Raw genomic sequence first — 22466 nt, forward strand, 5'->3', positions numbered from 1 at the left:
AGGAGCGGTATAGCCAGATCAAATGGCAGATCTATTCCCAGTTTTCTAAGGAATCTCCATACTGATCTCCATAGTGGCTGAACTACTTTGCACTCCCACCAACAGTGTAAAAGAGTTCCTCTTTCCCCACATTCTCGCCAGCAATTGTTGTTGTTTGATTTCTTTAAGTTTGCCACTCTGATTGGGGTTAGATGGAGTCTCAGTGTAGTTTTGATTTGCATCTCCCTGATGGCTAGTGATGTTGAACATCTTTTTATGTATCTATTGGCCATTTGTATCTCTTCTTTTGTGAAATGTTTATTCATTTCAGTTGCTCATTTCTTGATTGGGTTGTTTGTTTTGCTAGTGTAGAGTCTTTTGAGCTCTTTGTATATTCTGGATATTAGCCCCCTATCAGAGTGGTGGCTGGTAAAGATCTTCTCCTATTCTGTAGGCTTCCTCTTTAGGTTCTTGATGGTTTCCTAACCTAGATCTCCATCAACAGATGAATGGATTGCAAAATTATGGGAAATACACACAATGGAATTCTATTCAGCTATGAAGAAGAATAAAATAATAGCATTTGCAAGAAGATGGAAGGAACTTGAGAACATTATGTTAAGTGAGATTAGTCAAGCACAGAAAGAGAAGGGACATATGTTTTCTCTAATATGTCCAAGCCAGGGAGTAGTGGTAATACCAGAGGGACTCCCGATGATGGAGGGGAAATCTCAGCAAAGCTTGAATGGAAGGATAGGAGAGGAAGAAAGCTGAGGTTGTTCAATGGAGGAGCTACATATGAAAATGTGTAATAGCATAAATACAACATGATTAACCTGGACACTCTCTATGGGGGGGAGGGAAAAGGAGGAGGAAGGGCATGAAGCACAATGTAAATGTACACCACTTTCAATATGTTCCACTTATAAAAATAAAAATTAAAAAAATAAACTCACTATGATATATAGTTTCAATGCACCAATAAAAGTATTTTTTAAAAAATAAAAAAACCTTAAGTCTTTTAGTATTCAAAAACAAATGTATTGGTGCATTGTAATCTCATATCATAATAAGGTTTAGAGTAATCAGGACATACTTGCACACAGCACTTGGTGAACACCCTTCCACTCCACTTCCTATCCTTCCCCATACATGATATTAAGATTAGCAATAATTTAATGTGTACACACTGTATTAGTAGAAATGTTTCCTTCAATAACTTTCCTTCTTCTCACCATCATCTTTCCCTAGACCTCATCCATTGCTCCACCAGAGTTTCTCCTCCATTATCTGGAGTCCCTTGTTTACTCAAATTCTCCCTAGTTTCCACATATGAGAAAAATCATAATGACCCTTAACTTTTTATACCTGGCCAGTCTCAGCATAATGTTCTTCAGATCCATTCATTTTTCTGAAAATGACATAGTTTTATTTTTATTTATTGCTGAGTAAAATCCCATTGTCCACATATCCCCTAATTTTATAATCACTTTGTCTGTTAATGGGCACCTAGGCTTATTCCAGAATTTGACTATTGTGAATTATGGTGTCATAAACATGAATATCCCTGTAGTATTCTCATTTTAATTCTATTGAAAGATACAAAGGAGTGGTATAGCTGGGTTATATTATTCTATTTCTAATCTTTTGAGTAACATCCCACCAACAGTGTATAAATGTTTCTTTTACCCCCAATTCCTCACCAGTATTTATTATTGTCTTCTTGATGATTGTAATTTTAACTGGAATTAAATATAATCTCAGGTAGTTTGAATTTGCATTTAACTGATTGCTAAAGATGAACATTTAAAATACATTTTTGGCCATTTGTATTTCTTCTTTTGAATTGCCATTTATTGTTTGAAGGTTCTTTTTTGGTGTTAAATTTAGAATGAGGTGGGCAGTATTGCATCACTTTCAATTTTATGCAATAAGTTCAAGAGCATTGGAATAAATTCCCTTTAAATATTGGTTAGAATTTAGTAGGGAATTCATCTACTCCTGTGCTTTACTTTGTTGGAAAATTTTTATTACTGCTTCAATATTTTTGCTTATTACTGGTCTATTTAGAGTTTCTATGTTCTCTTGTTTCAATTTAGACAGTTTCTATATGTCTAGGATTTTGTTATTGTTTTCCTAGATTTCAAATTTGTTGAAATATTCATTTTCAAAATAGTCTCTAATGATTCTCTGAACTTCAGAGCTGTCTTTGGTGATATCTTTTTAATCTCTATTTTTATTAATTTGCATATTCTCTCTTTCTTATGGTGGCTATAGTTTTTCAATCAGATTTATCTTTTCAAAGAAATAACCTTTGTAATACTGATCTTTTATGTTGTTGTTTATTCTTCATTTCACTAATTTCAGCTCTGATTTTAATTCTTTCCTGCTTTCTACTGGCTTTGAAATTTGTGTTTTTCTAATTTTCTTGGGCTTTGAGATGTATCATTAAATTGTTTATTTGGGATTCTTCTCTTTTTTCCTTCCTTCCTGTCTTTCTTTCTAGTATGTTTTGCTAAATAAGTTTTAGATGATATACAATTACTGACAAATCTTTCCTGATTGTTTTAATGTAAAATAAACTAAATTTTTTATTTATTTACCTTTGATTTTATACAAATTAAACATTAAAATACATTAATATAAATCCTTTATTTTTAATATACTTTTATTGGTTCATTGCTTAAAATGAGCACTCAATGCTATTAAGTGTCCTCTTTAAAATCGGCTTTCATGGTGTCACAGAGATATTGGTAGGTTGTATCTGTTTTCATTTGATTCTAGAAATTTTGATTTATTCCATGTGAAGAATTTTTTATTTAGTTTATAGAATTTTTTAGTCCCAAATGTCTGCCTTAACTTTTTGTGTCATTTTAAAGAAATTGTTACCTAGGACAATGTCAATAAGTCTATTCCATGTTTTCTTCTGAGAGTTTTATGAATTCATGTCTTGTGGTTAAGAATTTAATTCATTTTAGCTCATTTTTATGTACAGTGTAAGATAGTGGCCTGATTTTAATTTTATGTGAACATCCAGTATTCCCAACGATATTAATTGAATATCAGTATTTCCAACAGTATTAATTAAATAGACTGTCTTTTATCTATTTAAGTTCTTACTACTCTTGTCATAAATCATTTGTTCCTATGAGGATGAGTGAATTTGGTGGTTGGTTATTCTGTTGTATTGGCCTATTTATTTGTTTTCATGTACCATTCATACATATGTTTTTGTAATATCATTTGAAATAGAAATATTATGCCACTAGCTTTGTTATTACTCAAAATAACTTTGTCTAATGGAATTTTTTTCTGATTTCATAGAAAGTTTAGAATTTTTTTTCTATTTTTGAAGAAGACTGCATTAAATATACATAGTTTTGGTAGTATAAATATTTTAGCAGTGTTGATTCATTACATTCATAATAATGGTATATTTTAATTTGTTTGCACATTCTTTATTTTTAATAATTTTTTCTGTTATGAATCTTACAACTCCTTGGTAAAATTGGTTCTTATTTTATTTTTATTATGTTGTCATAAATAGAATTAATTCCTTAGTTTCTTTCTTCTAGCAATATAACTATTTGTAAATATGGCTGATTTTTATATTTTGATTTTGTATCTTTCAACTTTACTGAATTTATTTATGATTCTAACATACTTTTTGTGAAAACCAGAGGTTTTCAAAATATAAGATTATGTCATCTGAAAATAAAGATAAATTTACATTTTTTACTTTTTTTTTTTTTACTCTTTTGTTGCCTTTCATTACTTTTTCTGGTTTGATTGCTCTTTTTATTACTTCCAGTAGTTTGTGGAATAGAAGTTGTGACTGTGGTTATCCCTGTCTTGTATCAAATCTTAGATGAAAATTTTTAGTGTTTTTCTTCTGATTATGATGTCAACTGTGGGTTTTTCGAAATGTATTATTGTGGAAGGAGTGGTCTCAAGATACTTTAGTTTGAAAACCCAAGATTTGATGGTCATGACAGTTCTGGAAGAAATAGAAGATAGGGAACTATCGGTGCTGGATTAAATTGAAAGTGTTGGAAAAAACTTCTATTTGTGGGGTGAATGCTCCTGGTTAGGCAATGCCAAAAACAACAACAGTGCATGGAAAGAAAAACATACCTCTTTCTTCCAACTGCTAATACTTTGGTGACAAAATATAAGACATAAAAGTTTTAAAAATTTTGTCCCACTTTATTGTAGCAGAGTATAGAAGAGTAGATTTGTAAACGTATTTATCATATGTTCCAGTGCTTGTACTCACATTGAAAATTCTTGAGATCTTAATCTTAACCAAAAAAAAAAAAAAAGAAAAATCTATTTCCTGTTTTGAAGAATAGAGGAAATTGAAAATGTAAACGTTTGGTAAAAATCTTTTTTTTTTTTTTTTCAGTCCTTGGTTCTTTATTTAAAACTGATTTCGACCAAGTGCTGGGGTGGGGAAAGGAGCGATTGCTTAGGTTCAAACAATCTTCTAGAAAATTAAATAACTGACTTTCCTTTGAGCGTGGCCTGAAATATCTGATTCACTAGTCAAATCTAGCACACCCTCAATTGAGTTCACAGTACATGAATAACACCAGATGGTGATAATAAGATCCTATTTTGAAAGGTCTCTACTACAAAAAGAATGTAGAACTGCTTATTAAAATACAAAATTAAAGGCCTTTTTTACATAGTTCAAAGACAATAAAAACATGATGTTTAAGGGTTTTAGATTTGTTATGATAATTTGGATTGTCAGTAATAGTATTCTGAAATTAAATATAACTATTATGTCAATCCACCTATGTTTAATATGTGTATCATCAAAATAAATATATAACTCTACTTCAATTGCATTTACACTCATTTTAGTTCATTAATGCTTTATAAATATGTTTTAGGAATGCTTTTTATTATAGTAAATATTGTTTTATTTTACAATTGAACATAATCTTTAATTGACTTTTTCTTTTTTTTCTATGTTTAGTATACAGAGGGTTTATCCTTGGAGTCATATACTGTCATTATTGCACAGTTGCTGGGAATTAATCTGGGATTAGTTTATGACAAAACTGAAGATTGCTACTGCTCAGATTATAATTGCATAATGATGCCAGATGCAGTGTAAGATGTGGTTCTTTATTCAGTACAATATTTCTTTTTATCATAAAGTAGTTCAGAGTGATATATGCCTACAACACTTGGTAAGCTTCACCCAACTCCCTCCCTACTCCCTCTCCTTCCCCATATATGATACTGAGATTGGCATTGGTATTCTTACATATATACATAAGGTCAATGGAATTGCCTTCATTGTTCAGAATATATTTTTTAAAAACTGCTAATCGAACACATATCAAAGTTGGCACAGCAATTCTATCAGGCCTCCCTAAGCCTGAGAAAACACTTTTTTCATCTTATAAAACCTGGATTGTACATTTTTTGGCCAAATCAAAGTTACTTTTAATGATAAAGTTATATAATTTTTTTTGTTTGTTTTTAAATGATCTGTGCCGCCATGCGTGGTGGCGCGCACCTGTAATCCACGCGCTTGGGAGGCAGAGACAGTAGGATCGCACAGGTTCTAAACCAGCCGCGCTGGCTTGAGATCCTGTTTCCAAATAAAAAAATGTATAAAAAATAGGTCTGGGAGTGTAGCCCAGAAGTAGAAGGGTTTCCAGGAATCCCAGTATCACACACACACACACACACACACACACACACACACACACACACACACACAAAAGACCCTGTTTCCAAATAAAAAAGTATAAAATAGGTGCCTGGAAGTGTAGCCCAGAGGTAGCAGGGCTTCCAGGAACCCCAGTACAACAACAAAAAAAAAATTATCTGTGCCATGAAACTATAAAATATTGATGAAACTAGGTGTGGTGGTACACACTGTAATCCCAGCATTTGAGAGGCTGAGACAGGAGGATGGCAGTTCAGGAACAGCCTCAGCTACTTAGTGAGGCCCTTTCCAACTCAATGAGACCCTGTTTCAAAATAAAGAATAAAAAATAGGGCTGGGGGTGTCACTTGGAGGTAAAATGCTACTGGGTTCCATCTCCAGTAACACACACACACACACACACACACACACACACACACACACACACAATTGGTGAAAGGAACAGAAGAAGACAAAAATAAATGGTAAGATAGTCTGTGTTCATTGAAATTCAAAGTATATATATATATTTTTGCGGGTCTGGGGATTGAACCCAGGGGCATTCGACCTCCAAGCTACACTCCCTGATGTTCAAATCAATCTACAAATCAAATGCAACCCATATTATAATTTAAATGTAATTTCAGAGAAATAGAAAGGAATCCTACAATTTCTATGAAAACAGAGATAATCCTGAATAATCAAAACAACATTTAGCAAAAAGATCAAAGTCAGAGTCCTCATAATACTAGTTACAAAATATATTGCAAACATAGAGTAATCAAAACAACATTGTGCTGGCATAAGTATGGAAACAAGGAGCAATTGAATTGGATAGACAGCTTAAAAATTAACCCGAATATCCAAAATCAATTATTTTTAAAGTTTTCAAAATTGTAAATTTTTCATTCATCAACAGTTATTTTCCTGCCTCTAAGCAATGCTGAGAGATTGTCTGCAGTAGCTAGCTTAGATAGTCAGCTCTCAGTCTGCTGTTCTATAAAAGTACCAGGTCCTACCTTCCATTTGACCAGCCTTAAGGAGTCTTTATTTCTGCTTCTGAGAATTTCCAGCAATAACTCCATTTTATTACTGTACTCATGCTGTTTTTAAACAGAGTAGACCATTCTTACATCCTTATCAAAAGACCACATAATATCCTCTTGCTGAGATGTATACCATTAATTTTGCTGTAAAGAGAAGTTCTATGAGTGTACATTTACAAAATTTTCTGGTTCTGAAACATTAATCATACTGCTCAACAATATTTTGCTCCAATATTTATCTTTAGAGCAATATGTAAAGATCTATGTATTGTCCCATATTTGGGTTAAAAAACCTAACAATTTTTTCAGAAAAGACCAACACCCAACTAAAACCTTTAGAATTTACTCTGTCGAGGCTAAAATATCTAATATAATTGTAGGAATAGGAGTTCATACTTTGAAGTCCTAAAGAGTCTTTTGTTGCTGTATAAGCATACATGAAATTCAGGCTTTGTATAAAGCACAAAGGGAATGAAGGGTTTCCAGGAGGCAATACATATGGTAGCCTTCGTGTTAACCATCCTCTGCTTCCTACCTCTGCCTCCCTATCTGCTTGCAGTGGTAGCATGTGGTATCAGTGTCACAGCTTGTGTGGCCTCTGTACTTCAGAGATACCCAAGCTTCAAGGCCAGCTTCACCACAAGGGAATGTCTTGTGTGCTTGGCAAAATAGTGCAAATTCTCTGAAGGCTTCAGTTTCTTCATTTTGGAAACAATGAAAGATTTTGTCACAGATTTATTCCAAAGATTAAATTGGATAAAATGCCTAAAGCATCTGGCATACTCAATAAAAAACAAGGCAAGTAATGTGCTTCAGTAGCTATGTGGAAGCAAATACCTTTAGAGAGGAGTAAGCCCCCCACAACACAACAAACCAAGTCTCCAAGGGTGCAGTAAGACTGCTACAACTCATGGCAAATATTTAGTCACATATACCAATACTTGGCCATGTCATCAGATCTTGGAATGAGAACTCCTTAGATATAAACTGCCATCAAGGGATATCAACTAGTTTATCCATTTGGGAGCTTTTTATGGGCAGTAGTTTCTAAACTCCTCTAGATACTCACATGTAAAACAATAATTTCATACAAATATTCAAGTCCATTGTATAGCAGGTAAAGACCTTGGGAGCATAAAGTTACTTGCTGACCTTAGACCCAGCCCAAAGGGTCCAGGAGAAGTATTTTTAAAGTATTTTTCAGGGGAATGAGACAGAGACAGCCTGTTGCTTCCCTGCCCAAAGAAGAGGACCAGAGGAAAGAACCAGGTCACCAACTCCTCCCAAGCTGCTCTCCAAACAGCCTAACACCTTGATTATACGATGGTCACTCACCAGATAGTACAACATAGGGTGAGGCAGAGTGCACACTAGGTTAAGCAGGAGCATAAGGGTGGGGCCCTCAAGGTCTACCTTGGGAGGGCAAGTGATAGGAGGGTACTTATCTGACATTGTCCCGGTTCGAGTTGGCATATTGGCTTTTGGGTCCTGGCATGCATGCCAATGTTGGTCATCAGCTTCTGGTGTGGGTTATAGATAAGATCCGTAGTTGGACTCCGGCTATTTTAACCACTGAGAAGTGAAAGCTGGGCCATTGTCTGAGCTTCTTTAAGTTGTATGGTGCCATGAACATGAGTCATGGCAAATGCATAAGGCATGCGTTCCTCAGTCACAACTGTTGCACCTGCCCTCTTCTCTTTATCCTGTAGGAAACTGCTACAGTCCATGAACAGATTTAGGTCTGGGTCTGGCCACAGATGGTCAAGTCTGGCCTCATCTCTTGGACCTGCTTAAGAACCTCAGTACAGTTATGAATGACATCCAAGTCTGGGTTTGGCAATAGGGTAGCAGGGTTAGAGCTGAGCTAAGATGGAAAGTGACTCTAGGTAGGTAAAGTAAGTGGCTTTCCCAAGGTCAGCTTATTAGCTTTCTTTACCAGGAATGCTGTCGCACTTATGATTCACAGGCATGCTGGCCATCATAATGCCACCAGATCAAGATTTTTTTTTAAGGCTACAGGTCACTTCCAAGAACAAAGCTATTGAGTTACTCCCTTTGGAGATATCTGGGGGGCCAAGGCTGGCACTTTTAATGCTTTGAAAGGCCTGTTCCTGCTCCTCTGTCTAGGTGAAGGTTTTCTCTGTTCCCCTTGTGCCCTAAGGGCTGGGCTAGCTCAGCAAAAGTCAGTATCCAGAGTCTAAAACATCTGGCTGAGCCCAAGAATTCCCTTAACCCTCTCTGGCTAGTTGGAGAGGGTATACTGAGGATAGTTTGTTTTCTGGCAGATGACAGCCAACTCTTCCCATCCCAAAGGATGGTATCCCAGGTAAGTCATATACTCACCCAGGTCTTGATGCAGGGCCTTATCCTTGAGGCAGTCTGGTCCAAGTCAACTGTCCATGGAAGCCTCCTTCTGGATCCTACCACTTAAAGGTGAAGAGGGCCTGGCTCTCTCTTGCCAGGGGAATGCTTTAAAGCCATTAATCTACCCTGTGCAATCTGACTAATGTTAGACAAATTTATAGGGCACTTTGAGGCTGCCTGGAGACCCCCCAGTAGAAGCTGACAATAGACCTTTAGCACCTCCTTACCTTCAGTTGTGTTATAATCCCACTGGGGCCAGGAGGATGGGAAGGCCTGCTTAGTTTGGATAGGGTCCTCTGTACCTCCCATTGTCTCCAAGAACCTGCTTTCTTGTTTTCTCTTGATATGGTCTCTCTCTTCTGTAGTAATAGGGTTTTTACCATAAAAACTCTACCTAAGGAGAGACATGAGGCAAAAGGGACTTGAGCCACTTGGGCAGCTAACTTGTTTTAAAGCTACAATATAGGATCTGGTAGCCAAAGGTCATGGGTCCTAAAAATGAGATGGGTGTGAAAAGAGCCCTCAGGAGGCCAACCTGTACCAAAAGTGGGCCATTCCTGAAGACAGTATTTACAAAAGTTTTTAAGGCTCACAGTGTAAATCAATAGGTGACAAGGACAGACAAGACTGAGACTTGCCCATAATATCAGCTGGGAGAAAACAATGAGCAGACAGAGAAAGTGACACTGACAATGAAGAGACAGAGTAAAGGCCGAGGGAAAAAAAAAAAAAAAGAACGCTGTGTATAGGGATCCCCGGAGGGTCCTAACCAGATCCAAAGGGCTGTGCATGAATAGCCCAATGGCCAGTGGTGGAGTCTGAGCATCCTCCCGACTCCACCAGCTCAGAGACCAATAGCATGTCCGCCTGTTCTCTAATGAGCCCCAAATTATCCAGACTTCAGAAAACCAATGGTGAGAGCAAAAGAAGAATGGTACTGACAGAGCACTCCCAGGTAAACTGATTCCAAGCTGGGGGCTCTTCCTCTGATCCTAGACATGCTCCCAAAATGTTGTGCTCAGGCCAATGTCACAGGAATGGAGAAAGTATACCAAACTTGGAAGATCAGTTTATTTAACCACAGGAAAAAAAAAAAAAACAAAAAAACAACAGATGAGCCAGGCTAGGAATGCAGTCCAGCACTTAGTCCAGAACTGCAACCCCAAGCTCAACTTACAAGGGGTTTTTAAAGGTGAAAGCCATGCACAGATGGCTGAGGTTAGAGGGAGGAATAGCCAATAAAAGTCTGACAAAATTGCAACTTTGACAAAACTCCAACATTTTTGGAGTGGGGCTTGGTGTTCCAGGATGTAAGCAGGATGTTGCTCTATGCTTGCTAAATTGAATACCCTCTACTGATATTAGTGGGGTTCAGTGTTCCAGGATGTTGACCATAGGGTAAGCAGGATGTTGGTCTATGCTTGTTACATTTACTCTCCACTGATGTTACTTTAACTCCCTGAAAAACTCAGGAGGAGCATTAACAAAAGGTTCAAACTACTAAACAATTTTGGCATGGCTCTTGTTAGTTCCTTACATCATGATGTATTGTTCCCTTTATCAATAAGTTTTTCTCTTTGTCTCTTTTGATAAGTTTTGGCTTAAAATTTTCTTTGTTGAATATGAGAGTAGCCATTCTGCTTGTTTTTAGTTTCTATATGCATGGAATATATTTTTCCATCTATTTATCTTTAGCATGTGTACATTTCTGCCTGTGGGGTGAGTTTTCTGAAAACATCATTTAGTTGAATTTTTAATATTCAATTTGTCAGCTTATGTCTTTTAATTGAGAAGTTGAGACAATTTACATTCATTGTTATTATAAAGAGGTATTTGTTGTTTCCTGAAATTTTGAGTTTTGTCTATTAGCTTCAATTTAAGTTCTGACTCACTGGTTCTTTTAATAAAAATAGTCCCTTTATGTTTGAAGTCAATTATTTTGTGTGTATTGTTTATTTGAGTAGTTTCTGTAGTGTTGGCTTGGTATTTATGTATTCCAATTTTTTATAATCTTAGAAAAAGCCTAAATTTCTTTTGCATTTAAAAAATAGCTTATCCATTGGTTTCAGTTTTGGTCATATTAATTAAAATGCGACATGCAGAGGATCTTTTTGGTCTTGTCCATTTGGGGTTTGGGATGTTTCTTATACTCAGATTTCCATCCTGTTTAAGGTCAGGAAGTTTTCAGATATTATTTCTCTGAAGAGATTTTTTTCCCCTTAATTTATACCTCTAGTCTTTCCTCAATTTCAATTAACCTGAGGTTCAGGTGGTTTATGGAGTCCTGGAATTTTTAATGATCTGCTCATTGTCTCTTATTATTTTTTTCTGTTATTGAATATAAGACTAAATATACTCTCTTCTAAAGTTGAGACTCTGTGTTCCTCATGGTCTCAATTGTCAGTGATATTTCCTTTTGAAATTTTTAGTTGGTCTATTGCATTCTTTATGTCATTTAAAACTGATGGCTTTCTTTTCAAAGATTCTAGTTCTTTATTGAGATATTGCTGTTTTTTCTGAGTTCATCCTCTAGAATTCTGTTTCTTTCTGTAGTTTCAATTGTGGAGGTATTTACACATACTGATTGTTTGGTGGTTATTTTTCTCAAAATCTCTAACTCTTTAATGTTTTTGTTCCTTTGTTAGTGTATTTCAATTTCAGTTCCTCCATGCCATTTAGTGTAGCAGGACAGGTTTTATTTATTTATTTATTTATTTATTTATTTAATTTTTGGTGGTACTGGGGTTCCTGGAATCCCTTCTACCTCCGGGCTACACTCCCAGACCTATTTTACATTTTTTAATTTGGAAACAGGGTCTCTTAAGCCAGCGAGGCTGGCTTCGAACCAGCGTGATCCTCCTGTCTCTGCCTCCCAAGCGCGGGGATTACAAGCATGTGCCACCACGCCCGGCAGGACAGGTTATTTTTTTTATATGAGTTAGATATAGTTAAGGTGTTCTGGCTCTGTCTCATAAATATTTGATGTCATTGTAGGTTCTAGTCTCTTTTGTAGTTGAGGATAGTAGATAGAAATGACTATAGAAATGATTACTTTATAGTATTCAGTTATCAATCAGGTATCCATTATGCTTACTACAGTACTTATATCACCAATGTGGATGGTGCATACAGCAGTTAGCAACAGTATCTATTCATAAGCTGCATAGAGAGTTGTATCATGTGTGTCCTCAAGAAATTCTGCTGTTTTGATGGTCACATTATGTGCACTAGGGAAGGAAGATGTGCAAGGTAAATATTTCTTTTTTTTTTTTGTGGTGGTACTGGGGTTCCTGGAAGCCCTTCTACCTCCGGGCTACACTCCCAGACCTATTTTTACATTTTTTTATTTGGAAACAGGGTCTCCTAAGCCAGCCCGCGCGGCTGGCTTCGAATCTGCGCGATCCTCCTGTCTCCGCCTCCCAAGCGCGGGGATTACAAGCGTGCGCCACCACACCCGGCGCAAGGTAAATATTTCTAAAGGATGGTAGCAGCATAGCTTTTTAATTGATAGAAACCTAGGTTAACATGGTTAGAGAAATATAAAGTTTTCAAGGGAAGAAAAGAAAAAAATAAAATAGGAATTAATAGGTGTAGCTATTTAAAGAGGGAAAGAAAAGAAGGGATAGGTAAGCACACCAAGCTAGGGAAGAGTGAGCAAACATAAGTCAAGGAATTTTGGATAAAAGAGGAATGAGAGAGGAAAAAAATGAGTAATGAAGGAGACTGAGAGGAAGTCAAACTAAACAATGCCAGCTGCCTAACATGTCCATTTGGCTTCATAATAAAGTACCAATCCAGATATGACAAGGATAATGGGGAAACAGTGATAATAATGGGTAGGAGTTAAAGAAACTAGTAGGTATTTATTTATTTTATTTATTTTTATTTATTTTTTGGTAGTACTGGGATTTCTGGAAACCCTTCTACCTCTGAGCTATACTCCCAGACCTAGTTTATACTTTTTATTTGGAAACAGGGTCTCTTAAGCCAGTAAGACTGGCTTTGAACCTGTGCGATCCTCCTGTCTCTGCCTCCCAAGCATGGGTATGATAAGGATGCTCCACCATGCCTGGCCACTAGTAGGTATTTAAATGAGTATAGAGGAATCCATTGATATGCACAGGAACAAACTGTCAAATAAGCAAAGATGAAGAGTGAGAAAAAGGAGAGAAAGTGAAAGAAGAAAATATAGAAAAAACCTAAAATCAAGTAGAGTTTAAAAGTTGTAAAAAGATAAGAAAAATAATAGAAACATAAAAAGGCAATATTACAGGCAAAAATTACACTAGGAATAAAAAAATCAGAATTAACAAAACGTGATAAAGGTTTTCCTATTGAAAAGGGATTGAATGGAATAAATAAGTATAGTTTCATCCTATGCCAGTGATTTTTCTTTCTTGGATTGCAGCTTCCTTTGAAGAATAAATGCCTCTTCCATGAACTGACATGTACTGACAAAGCTCTTGCTCCTATATTTACTAATTATCTAACTGCCTGGTTTTATCTCAGGGGTAATCAATGAGGGGGAAGGTTAGGAGAGCATGCTCAATTTGGAAGCCAGCATGAGGCACATGAGGGTAAACTGAATTTTTGAATCTTGTGTGCTCCCTCAGTATTTCAATGATGGAATGAGACAACTGAGTGTGCTTCTTATTTTCTACAAATAATGATGCTCTTGTAATCTTTCTTCAAATCACCATATTGTTGAAAATGCAGAGAGATACAGTAATAATTTTCTTCCTACCCATATTTTTATATTTTAGGTTTTCTTTGGGTGTAAGAAAATTTAGCAGTTGTAGCATTGAGGAATTTAAATATTTTGCTTCAAAATCTGAACATAAATGTCTTAAGAAAAATTCTCCTGATGAGCCAGTTAATATACAAGCACAAACAAAGAAAATAATATGTGGCAATGGATTGGTTGAAGGTAATGAAAAATGTGATTGTGGCTCTAAAAAGGTCAGTGGAAACTAATATTGTTTTTTTCCTACAATTTCTTATTTATGTAATAGTTAGAAGTTAAGATAAAATTATCTTTTATTAATATACATTTAAAAAGATAGTTTTACTGTGGGAAACATGGCAACCATTAAGTGTCCTATTATTATTTTGGGTAGTTAGTTAATATGTTCTTCTTTTCTATGCTTTTATTGGTGCATTTTAACTATACAATATAGTGAGGCTCAAAGTGATACAAATGTTCATTTTCATATCACTTGGTTCATTCCCTGCATATACACTCTATCCCACCCTCTCACACATTTAGTGATATTGGTAGTGATATATTCAAGTATGAGAAAACCATCACTTGAACTGTTTCCTTTCTTTACCCTCCCCTTTCTCCTCAACTCATACACATTCCTCTCCTCCCACTATTCTACTATTTTTGAACCTCTTACATCAAAAGTCCCTTTGTTTTCTATTTTCTCTCTAGCTATCATATATAAAAGAAAACATATAAACATTTACTTTTTTAAAAAAATTGGTGCATTTTAGTCATACTTTTTAATGGGGTGTAAGATGATAGACGCATACATGCACATATCACTCATTTAGCCCTTTCTGAAATCAGCTAATCTCACTTAGCATAATATTCTCTAGTTTAATCTATTTTTCCTGCAAATGACACAATTTTGTTCTGTTTATGGGTGAGCAAAACTCCTTTGTGTACATATATACCATATTTTTTATCTATTCATTTGTTGATGGGCACCTGAGTTAGTTACATAAATTAGCTACTGAGAGTTGTGCTGCTATAAACATAGGTATGCATGTATCACTATAGTCTTGTGTCTAATTCTTGGAAAACATCCAAGAAGTAATATATCTGTGTTTTATGGTGGTTTCATTTCTAATTTTTTCAAGAAATCTCCATAGCAGTTGTACTAATATACAATATTACCAACAGTATATAAGAATTTTTTCTTTTCTTATATCCTTACCAACATTATGTTTTGTATTTCTGATAATGGCATTATAAGTGGAGTAAGATAAAATCTCAGTGTAGTGCATTTCCTCATTGTTAGTGATATTGAGAAATTTTCATATATTTTTTGAACATTTGCTTTTCTTCTTTTGAGAAGGGATTATTCGGTTTAGAACTAGACCATTTTCAGGTCCAGGAATACTGAGCCACAGGACTTTATAGAATAAAAAAGAAACTTGGTTCTCAATAAGATCTTAAAGGCATAAGAAATTAAAAGAAGGATCAATATGTGGAACTTCATTAAATTGAAGCACTTCTGTACAAAAAAGGAAACTATCAAGAACCTCAAGAAAGAGCCGACAAAATGGGGAAAAAATTGTCAACTACTCCTCCAATAGAGAATAATTTCTAGACTAATACTGAGAACTCAAACTCACCACTAAGAAAACAAATAATCCAATAAAAAATGGGCAAGAGAACTAAATAGACACTTTACAAAAAAAGAAATTCAAATGGCCAACAAATATATGAAAAACTGTTCAACATCATTAGTAATCACAGATGCAAATAAAAACTTTACCTGACTCTAATTGGAATAACAATCATTCAAAACACAAACAACAAATGCTGGCAAGGGTGTGGAGAAGTAGGAACACTAATACATTGTTGGTGGAACTGTAAAGTAGTGCACTCACTTTAGAAAACACTATGGAGGATCCTCAGAAGAATGGGAATGAACCTGTCATATGATCCAGCAATACTACTTCTGAATATCTCTCCAGAAGAATGAAAACAAAACTAATGCATGTGTCCATAGCTGCACTATTCACAATTGTGAAACTATGGAACCAGCCAAGTTGTCCATCAACAGATGAATGGATTACAGTACTATGAGATATGTTCACAACTGAATTTTATACAGCTATAAAGAAGAAAAAAATCATGTAATTTTCAGGAAAATGAATAGTGAAATTAGTAACAAAAAGTAAAAAATATCATGAAATTATACTTTGTTCACCAGAATAAAAATAAAATGAACCCAATGCCATCAGAAGAATGAAAATAATATTAACCAGAACATATCAAACTGAAAACAGATTTCTCTGCAGAAACTTTAAAGGCCAGGAGGATATGGGATGATACATGTCAAGCAATGAAAGATTTAGATTAATATATCCAATATAGCTATCCTTTAGAAGCAGAGGAGAAATAAATACCTGATAAGATAAGCATAAATTTAAAAAATTAATGACTATTAAGTCAGTATTACATAAAATTTATAAAGGAATTCTACATACAGAAGATAAACACAACCAGGGGAGCCTGAAGAAAAATATATCGCACTAGAAGAGTTCATAATCAAATGAAAAATAGGAAAGAATCAAACATTGATAAAATAACAAATGAGAATTAGTACATTGCAATAATAACCATGAATATCAATGGCCTTAATATTCCAATTTAAAAAATCTGATAGGTTGGATGAAAGCAAATTTTTTACTGTTTCTTGCCTGCAATAAACATATCTCACTGGCAAAGACATACACAGACTAAAGTTGAAAGAACAAGGACTTTCTATGCAAATGGAATCTTAAACCAAACATAAGTAGCTATACTCAGACCTGACAAAGCAGACATAAAGCAAAAATTAGAAAAAAAATCACTGAACATTTTATAAGGGGGAGAGTCTATCAGGAAGACAAAAAAAAAATATATATATATGCAAAGAATGTTGGTATGCTCACTTTCATAAGTAACCACTAATAGGGGGCAGTGAGGCACTAGTAAAACAGTGGGTTGCTTTTATGTCTTCATCTCACAAATGGATAGATTATCCAGACAAAAACTTCAACAGGGAAGCATTAAACAATATTATAAGTCAATTGGACTTCACAGACATCTGAAGATTATTCCATGCAATAAAAGAATACACGTTTTACTTTTTAGCAGCTCATGTAACTTTCTCTAAAACAAGGTCAAATTATTTTGATCATATCATCATTAAAACAAGTTTGTACACATGCAAAATAATAGACATAATTTTTTGCTGCTTATATCACAATAGAATGAAGATAGAAGTCAATAGCTAGATAACTACAAAAACTATGCAAGTACATGTAAATTGAACAATGTACTTATGAGTGATTAGTGAATCACTGAAGCTATGGGGGAATTAAAAATTTATAAAATAAAATGTACATACATCATACCAGTATTTTTGGTAAACAGTAAAGCAGTGTGAGAGGAAAGATTATAGCCATCAGTGGTAATGCATCTCAAAGTTTTATAGAAAAAAAACTAAAAGTATCTAAATCCAAAATCAGCAGAATAAAAGAAATAATAAAGATCAGAACTGATATAAACAAAATGGAGATTAAAAGAATGATACAAAGGATCTATGAAGCAAATATTGGCTCATTAAAAAGATTAATATGATTTATGTTCCTTTATCCCAAAAGAGAATAATGATAGGACATATTGAGAAGACACAAAGTAATTTTTTCTTTCTTTCTTTCTTTTTTTTTTTTTTGGTGGTACTGGGGTTCCTGGAAGCCCTTCTTCCTCCGGGCTACACTCCCAGACCTATTTTATATTTTTGAAATAGGGTCTCTTACGCCAGCACGGCTGGCTTCGAACCTGCGCGATCCTCCTGTCTCCGCCTCCCAAGCGCGGGGATTACAAGCGTGCGCCACCACGCCCGGCACGAAGTAATTTTTTAATATGTTAGGAAGTGACATGACCATAGGCACCACTGCAGCCACAACATCCTTAGTGACTAGTTGGAACACTTGTGGAAGAAATAAATAAACTTCAAGACACACATGATGGATAAAAACAGATAAGAGGATTAAATAATCTCAACAGCATAGTTAGAAATAAAATTCATAATAATAAGTGATAAGTTTTCAGTATTTTTATGTTATTTAAGGAATGGAACATACTAAGTTTATTAAAAACATTGAGGTAAAAGCAATTAAAATTTTAATAAATTTTAAAATAATTATTTAATGCAATAATTAGCTTATTATAACAAAATTAAAAAACATTCATATAATTTTTTTACAAAATACCTGAAAATCATAACACAACAATGTAAAAACTGATTATACACGATGATCAGGTTGGTTTTATTCCAGGGATGGAGGAATAATCCTACATACACAAATAAAAAAAATCATATAGGGAAAAAGAAAAATGGTGATAGAGATGCAGCATATCTCACTAGCTGAAACAAATTAAAGACAACTACTGAGAAGGTAGTGGCTTAATAAAATAATATAGCTTACAACCCAAAACAGACCCAGGGACTACGGCGGGAGAAATCCAGTAACTCTAAAGAGCGAGATCCATGGTAATACTGCAAAAGAGTGAGCAGAAGGTCCTGCTGCAGATGTGGGCAGCTGCCAGCACCATCATGGGCCGCCAGCCCAAATGGGCTACTGGTGTGGTAACCCCAAGAATTTTGGAAAAAAAGCCCAACAGTTTGAAAGTGGACATAGAACTCCAACATCTTAAGCTGTGAGCTTACCCAAGCACCTGAGCGACACCATTTGCTCACCAGAGGTGGCACCCATAGAGGCATAGGGAGACTTTCAGCGACTCGGAACCAGACCTGATAACCATGTGTTCAGAGAAAATCAGGGGGACCAAGAGGTGCAGCTAGCTCATCAGAGCCTAGACTGGGCTGCCATGTAATATCATGAGCTCAGATGAGCCACAAGTCCCGGCGTGCACCCACTTGAATACCACCAGACATGGTGAGAACTGTGTGTGGAGACTGTGTGCCAAGGGACCAGGGAGACACAGAAAAAGTACTTAAGGCTCGATACCTGCAAAGGGCCACAAGGAGTCGCTCCAAGCAAATAAGGGATATTGGAATATACTCCAGAAGCTGAAACAGTAATCAGACATTCAGAAATTATACCGACCTGCCCCATGTTCATAAAGTAGGTCTGTTTTTTTTTTTTCCTTTCTTTTTTTCGTTTTTTTGTTTTGTCTGTTTTCAGTTTTTGGGTTTTTTGTGGTTTATTGTTTTTGGGGATTTAATTTTTTCTTTTTTCCTTTTATTTGGGTTTCTTGGTTGATTGGTTGATTCACATTATTTCACATAGTTGCTAGTTTGTTTTATTTTTATTTTTATCCTGTTTTTTCTCTTTCTTAATCCTATTTGTTTTCTTTTGGTTGTTTAGTTTTGTTTTTGTTGATGTTGTTTTTATTTGATGTATAATATTTAGCCTTTGTATCTTATTTTGTTATTTTACTCATATTTGTTTGCTACTTCCCTCCATTCCTCCTACAATATTCTCCACTCCACCCTAACTATTATCTTCCCTCAAACTTTCTCTTTGTCCCTTAACTGTATCTCTTTGTCTAATACTCAAAGTTTATCACATCTTCATACTTAAATATTCTAACTACAAGAGTCCTACTATATAGCCTTCTCCCATTCTCAACCTGATACAACCTTAGCATACTTCAATTATTCCCCAACCTGATTATATCCTCTACCTTACCCAACTCTCGCATCCATCACCTTAGCTACTCCACCATCACCCAACCCTCACCACTGGAAAAAGTACTGCTTACCTGCGGGATCCTCTAATTTCTTACTACTAAGACTGGAATAAACATAATACCCATAAAAGATGGGAAGACATCAGAAAAACAGGCCTGAGACCTTGAAAATACGAGATATAAGAATAGTGATAACAGAAATCATGAATACTAACCTACAAGAAATACAAAAAGGGGAATTCTGAATCATGACCTACAATATGATGAAAGGATTTAAAACAAGTCTACAGGAGATGAAAGATGAATTGGAAACACTAAGGAAGAATCATAAAGAGGTCTGGAATGATATGAGTCAATAAATGAAATGAAGACAGCAATAGAAAGAAATTCTAAAAGACTAGATAAAATGGAAAGTAGAATATCACAGTTAGAATACAGTTCATCCAAAACTGAAAACACAGTCAACAGTGTACAGAAGTCATTACAGCAACAAAACCTAAAAATCCAACAACTATGGGACAACCTGAAGTGTCCTAACTTATGGATAAAAGGAATTGAAGAAGGGATAGAGGTACAAACCAAGGGCTTTCATAATCTCTTCAGAGAAATAATTTCAGAGAATTTTCTATACATGGAAAGAGACTTGGATCTTCATGTCCAGGAGACATAGACACCACCACTAAGACAAGATCAAAAGAGGACCTCTCCGTGCCATGTAATAGTCAAAATGACCAACATAGAGGCCAAGGAAAGAATCATAAAAGCAGTGAGAACAAAAGGACGGGTGACAGATAAGGTAAAAACAATAAAAATCACTCCGGACTATACAGCCCAAGTCATGAATGCCGGGAGAGACTGGTATGACATGATCGAGACCCTGGAAGAAAACAATGTCCAACCAAAACTGCTATATCCAGCAAAACTCTTATTCAAAATTGATGGAGAAACAAAAGTATTTCAAGATAAACAGAATCTCAAAAAAAAAATTCATGAATTCAAAGCCAACACTAGAGAAAATACTTAAAGAAATGAATCATAAAGAAGATAAAAGAAGCAGACTTTAGAACCAGAGAAGCTAAAACTTGATTAGTGAGGCATCAAAGTAAAGATGAAATAACAGGCTACCAAACAGAAGAGAGAACACAAAATGACAGAAAACAAAAATCATATTTCAATTATAACTCTGAATGTCAAAGGGCTTAACTCACCAATCAAAAGACATAGATGGGCATTGTGGATTAAAAAAAACATAATCAAAATATATGCTGTTTGCAAGAAACTCACCTTACAACTAAAGACATTCACAGACTGAAAGTTAAAGGATGGAAAAAGATATATTATGCTAATGAAGTCCAAAAACTGGCAGAAGTAGCAACACTGATCTCCAACAAAACAGACTTTAAGCTAAAATACATCAGAAGAGACAAATCAGGGCACTTCCTTTTATTAAAAGAAACAATCCACCAAGAAGATATAATGATAGTAAGGGTCTATGCCCCAAATGTGGGTACACCAACATTTGTAAAACAACCCCCCTGGACACCAAATCTCAAATAGACCCAAACACAATAATTCTAGGAGACTTTTAACATACCTCTCACACCACTGGACCAATCTTCAAGGCAAAAGATGAGTAAAACTCTTTAGAACTAAAGAAAACTATAAACCAAATGGACTTAATAGACATATGCAAAATATTTCATCCAGGAACTACAGAATACACATTCTTCTCAGGAGCTCATGGAATCTTCTCAAAAATAGATCACATTCTGGGACACAAAGCAAGCTCCAGCAAATTCAAAAGATGCAATATAATTCCTTGCATTTTTTCATACCATAATGGAATAAAAGTAGAAATCAACAACAGAAACCCAAAAGAAACTATTTAAATACATGGAGACTGAATGATAAACTATTGAGTGATGAATGGGTAAGATCAGAAATTAGGAGAGAAATAAAGAAATTTCTGGAAATAAATGAAAATAGAGACACAACTTACCAAAATCTATGGGACACTATGAAGACAGTATTAAGAGAAAAGTTTATAGCATTGAGTGCCTACAGTGCCTACATAAGAAGGACAGAGAATCACCAAGTAAACGACCAAATGGCACAACTCAAGGACCTAGAAAGACTGCAACAGTCTAATCCCTAAGCCAGAATGAGGCAGGAAATTATTAAAATCAGAGCAGAAATAAATGAAATAGAGAACAACAGTAACAACAAAAAAACAATTTAGAGAATCAACAAAACAAAAAGCTAGTTTTTTGAAAAGATTAATAGGATTGATGAACCCCTGGACAACCTAACCAAAAGAGAGAATCAACTCAAATTATTAAAATCAGAAATGTAAAAGGAGATATCACCACAGATAGTGGGGGAAATTCAAAGGATTATTAAACTATTTTGAAAATTTATACTCCAATAGACTAGAAAACATGGAAGAAATTGATAGATTTCTTAAGTACATATAACCTACCTACACTCAACCAAGAGGACATAGCAAGTCTAAACCAACCAATAGCAAGCAAAGAAATAGAAATGGCAATAAAAATTCTACCGTCAAGGAAAATCCCAGGCCCTGATAGATTTCCAGTTAAATTCTACAAAACCTTCAGTGAAGAACTATTACTAATATCTCACAACTTGTTCCAGAAAATTGAAAGAGATGGAATTCTCCCAAATTCCTTTTATGAGGCCAGTATCACATTACTTTCCAAACCAAAGAAAGATAACTCAAGAAAGGAAAATTACAGACCAATATTCTTAATGAACATAGATGCAAAAATTCTAAATAAAATACTAGCTATACGCATTCAAACCCATATCAAGAGAATAATACACTATAACCAAGTTGGTATCATCCCAGAAAAACAAGGCTTGTTCACATATGCAAATAAATACATGTTATTTACCACATAAATAGAACTGAGGACAAAAACCATAGCAATAGATGCTGAAAAATCAT

At 35.0% G+C, this 22466-nt stretch overlaps 1 protein-coding gene across 1 annotated transcript in view; it reads left to right on the top strand.

Annotated features, from left to right (window-relative positions):
• Positions 1 to 22466, top strand: part of LOC308273165 (disintegrin and metalloproteinase domain-containing protein 5-like) — a gene marked incomplete at both ends in the record, with an annotated part of 239017 nt that overhangs the window by 144279 nt on the left and 72272 nt on the right. Inside the window, 3 exon segments of the mRNA XM_080710260.1 lie at positions 4964 to 5100; positions 13821 to 14016; positions 18351 to 18431. Of these exon segments, the coding sequence (XP_080566386.1) occupies positions 4964 to 5100; positions 13821 to 14016; positions 18351 to 18431 (414 nt within the window).

Source organism: Muscardinus avellanarius, assembly GCF_963383645.1.
Source record: "Muscardinus avellanarius genome assembly, chromosome: 14".
In the NCBI taxonomy this organism is placed as follows: Eukaryota; Metazoa; Chordata; class Mammalia; order Rodentia; family Gliridae; genus Muscardinus; species Muscardinus avellanarius.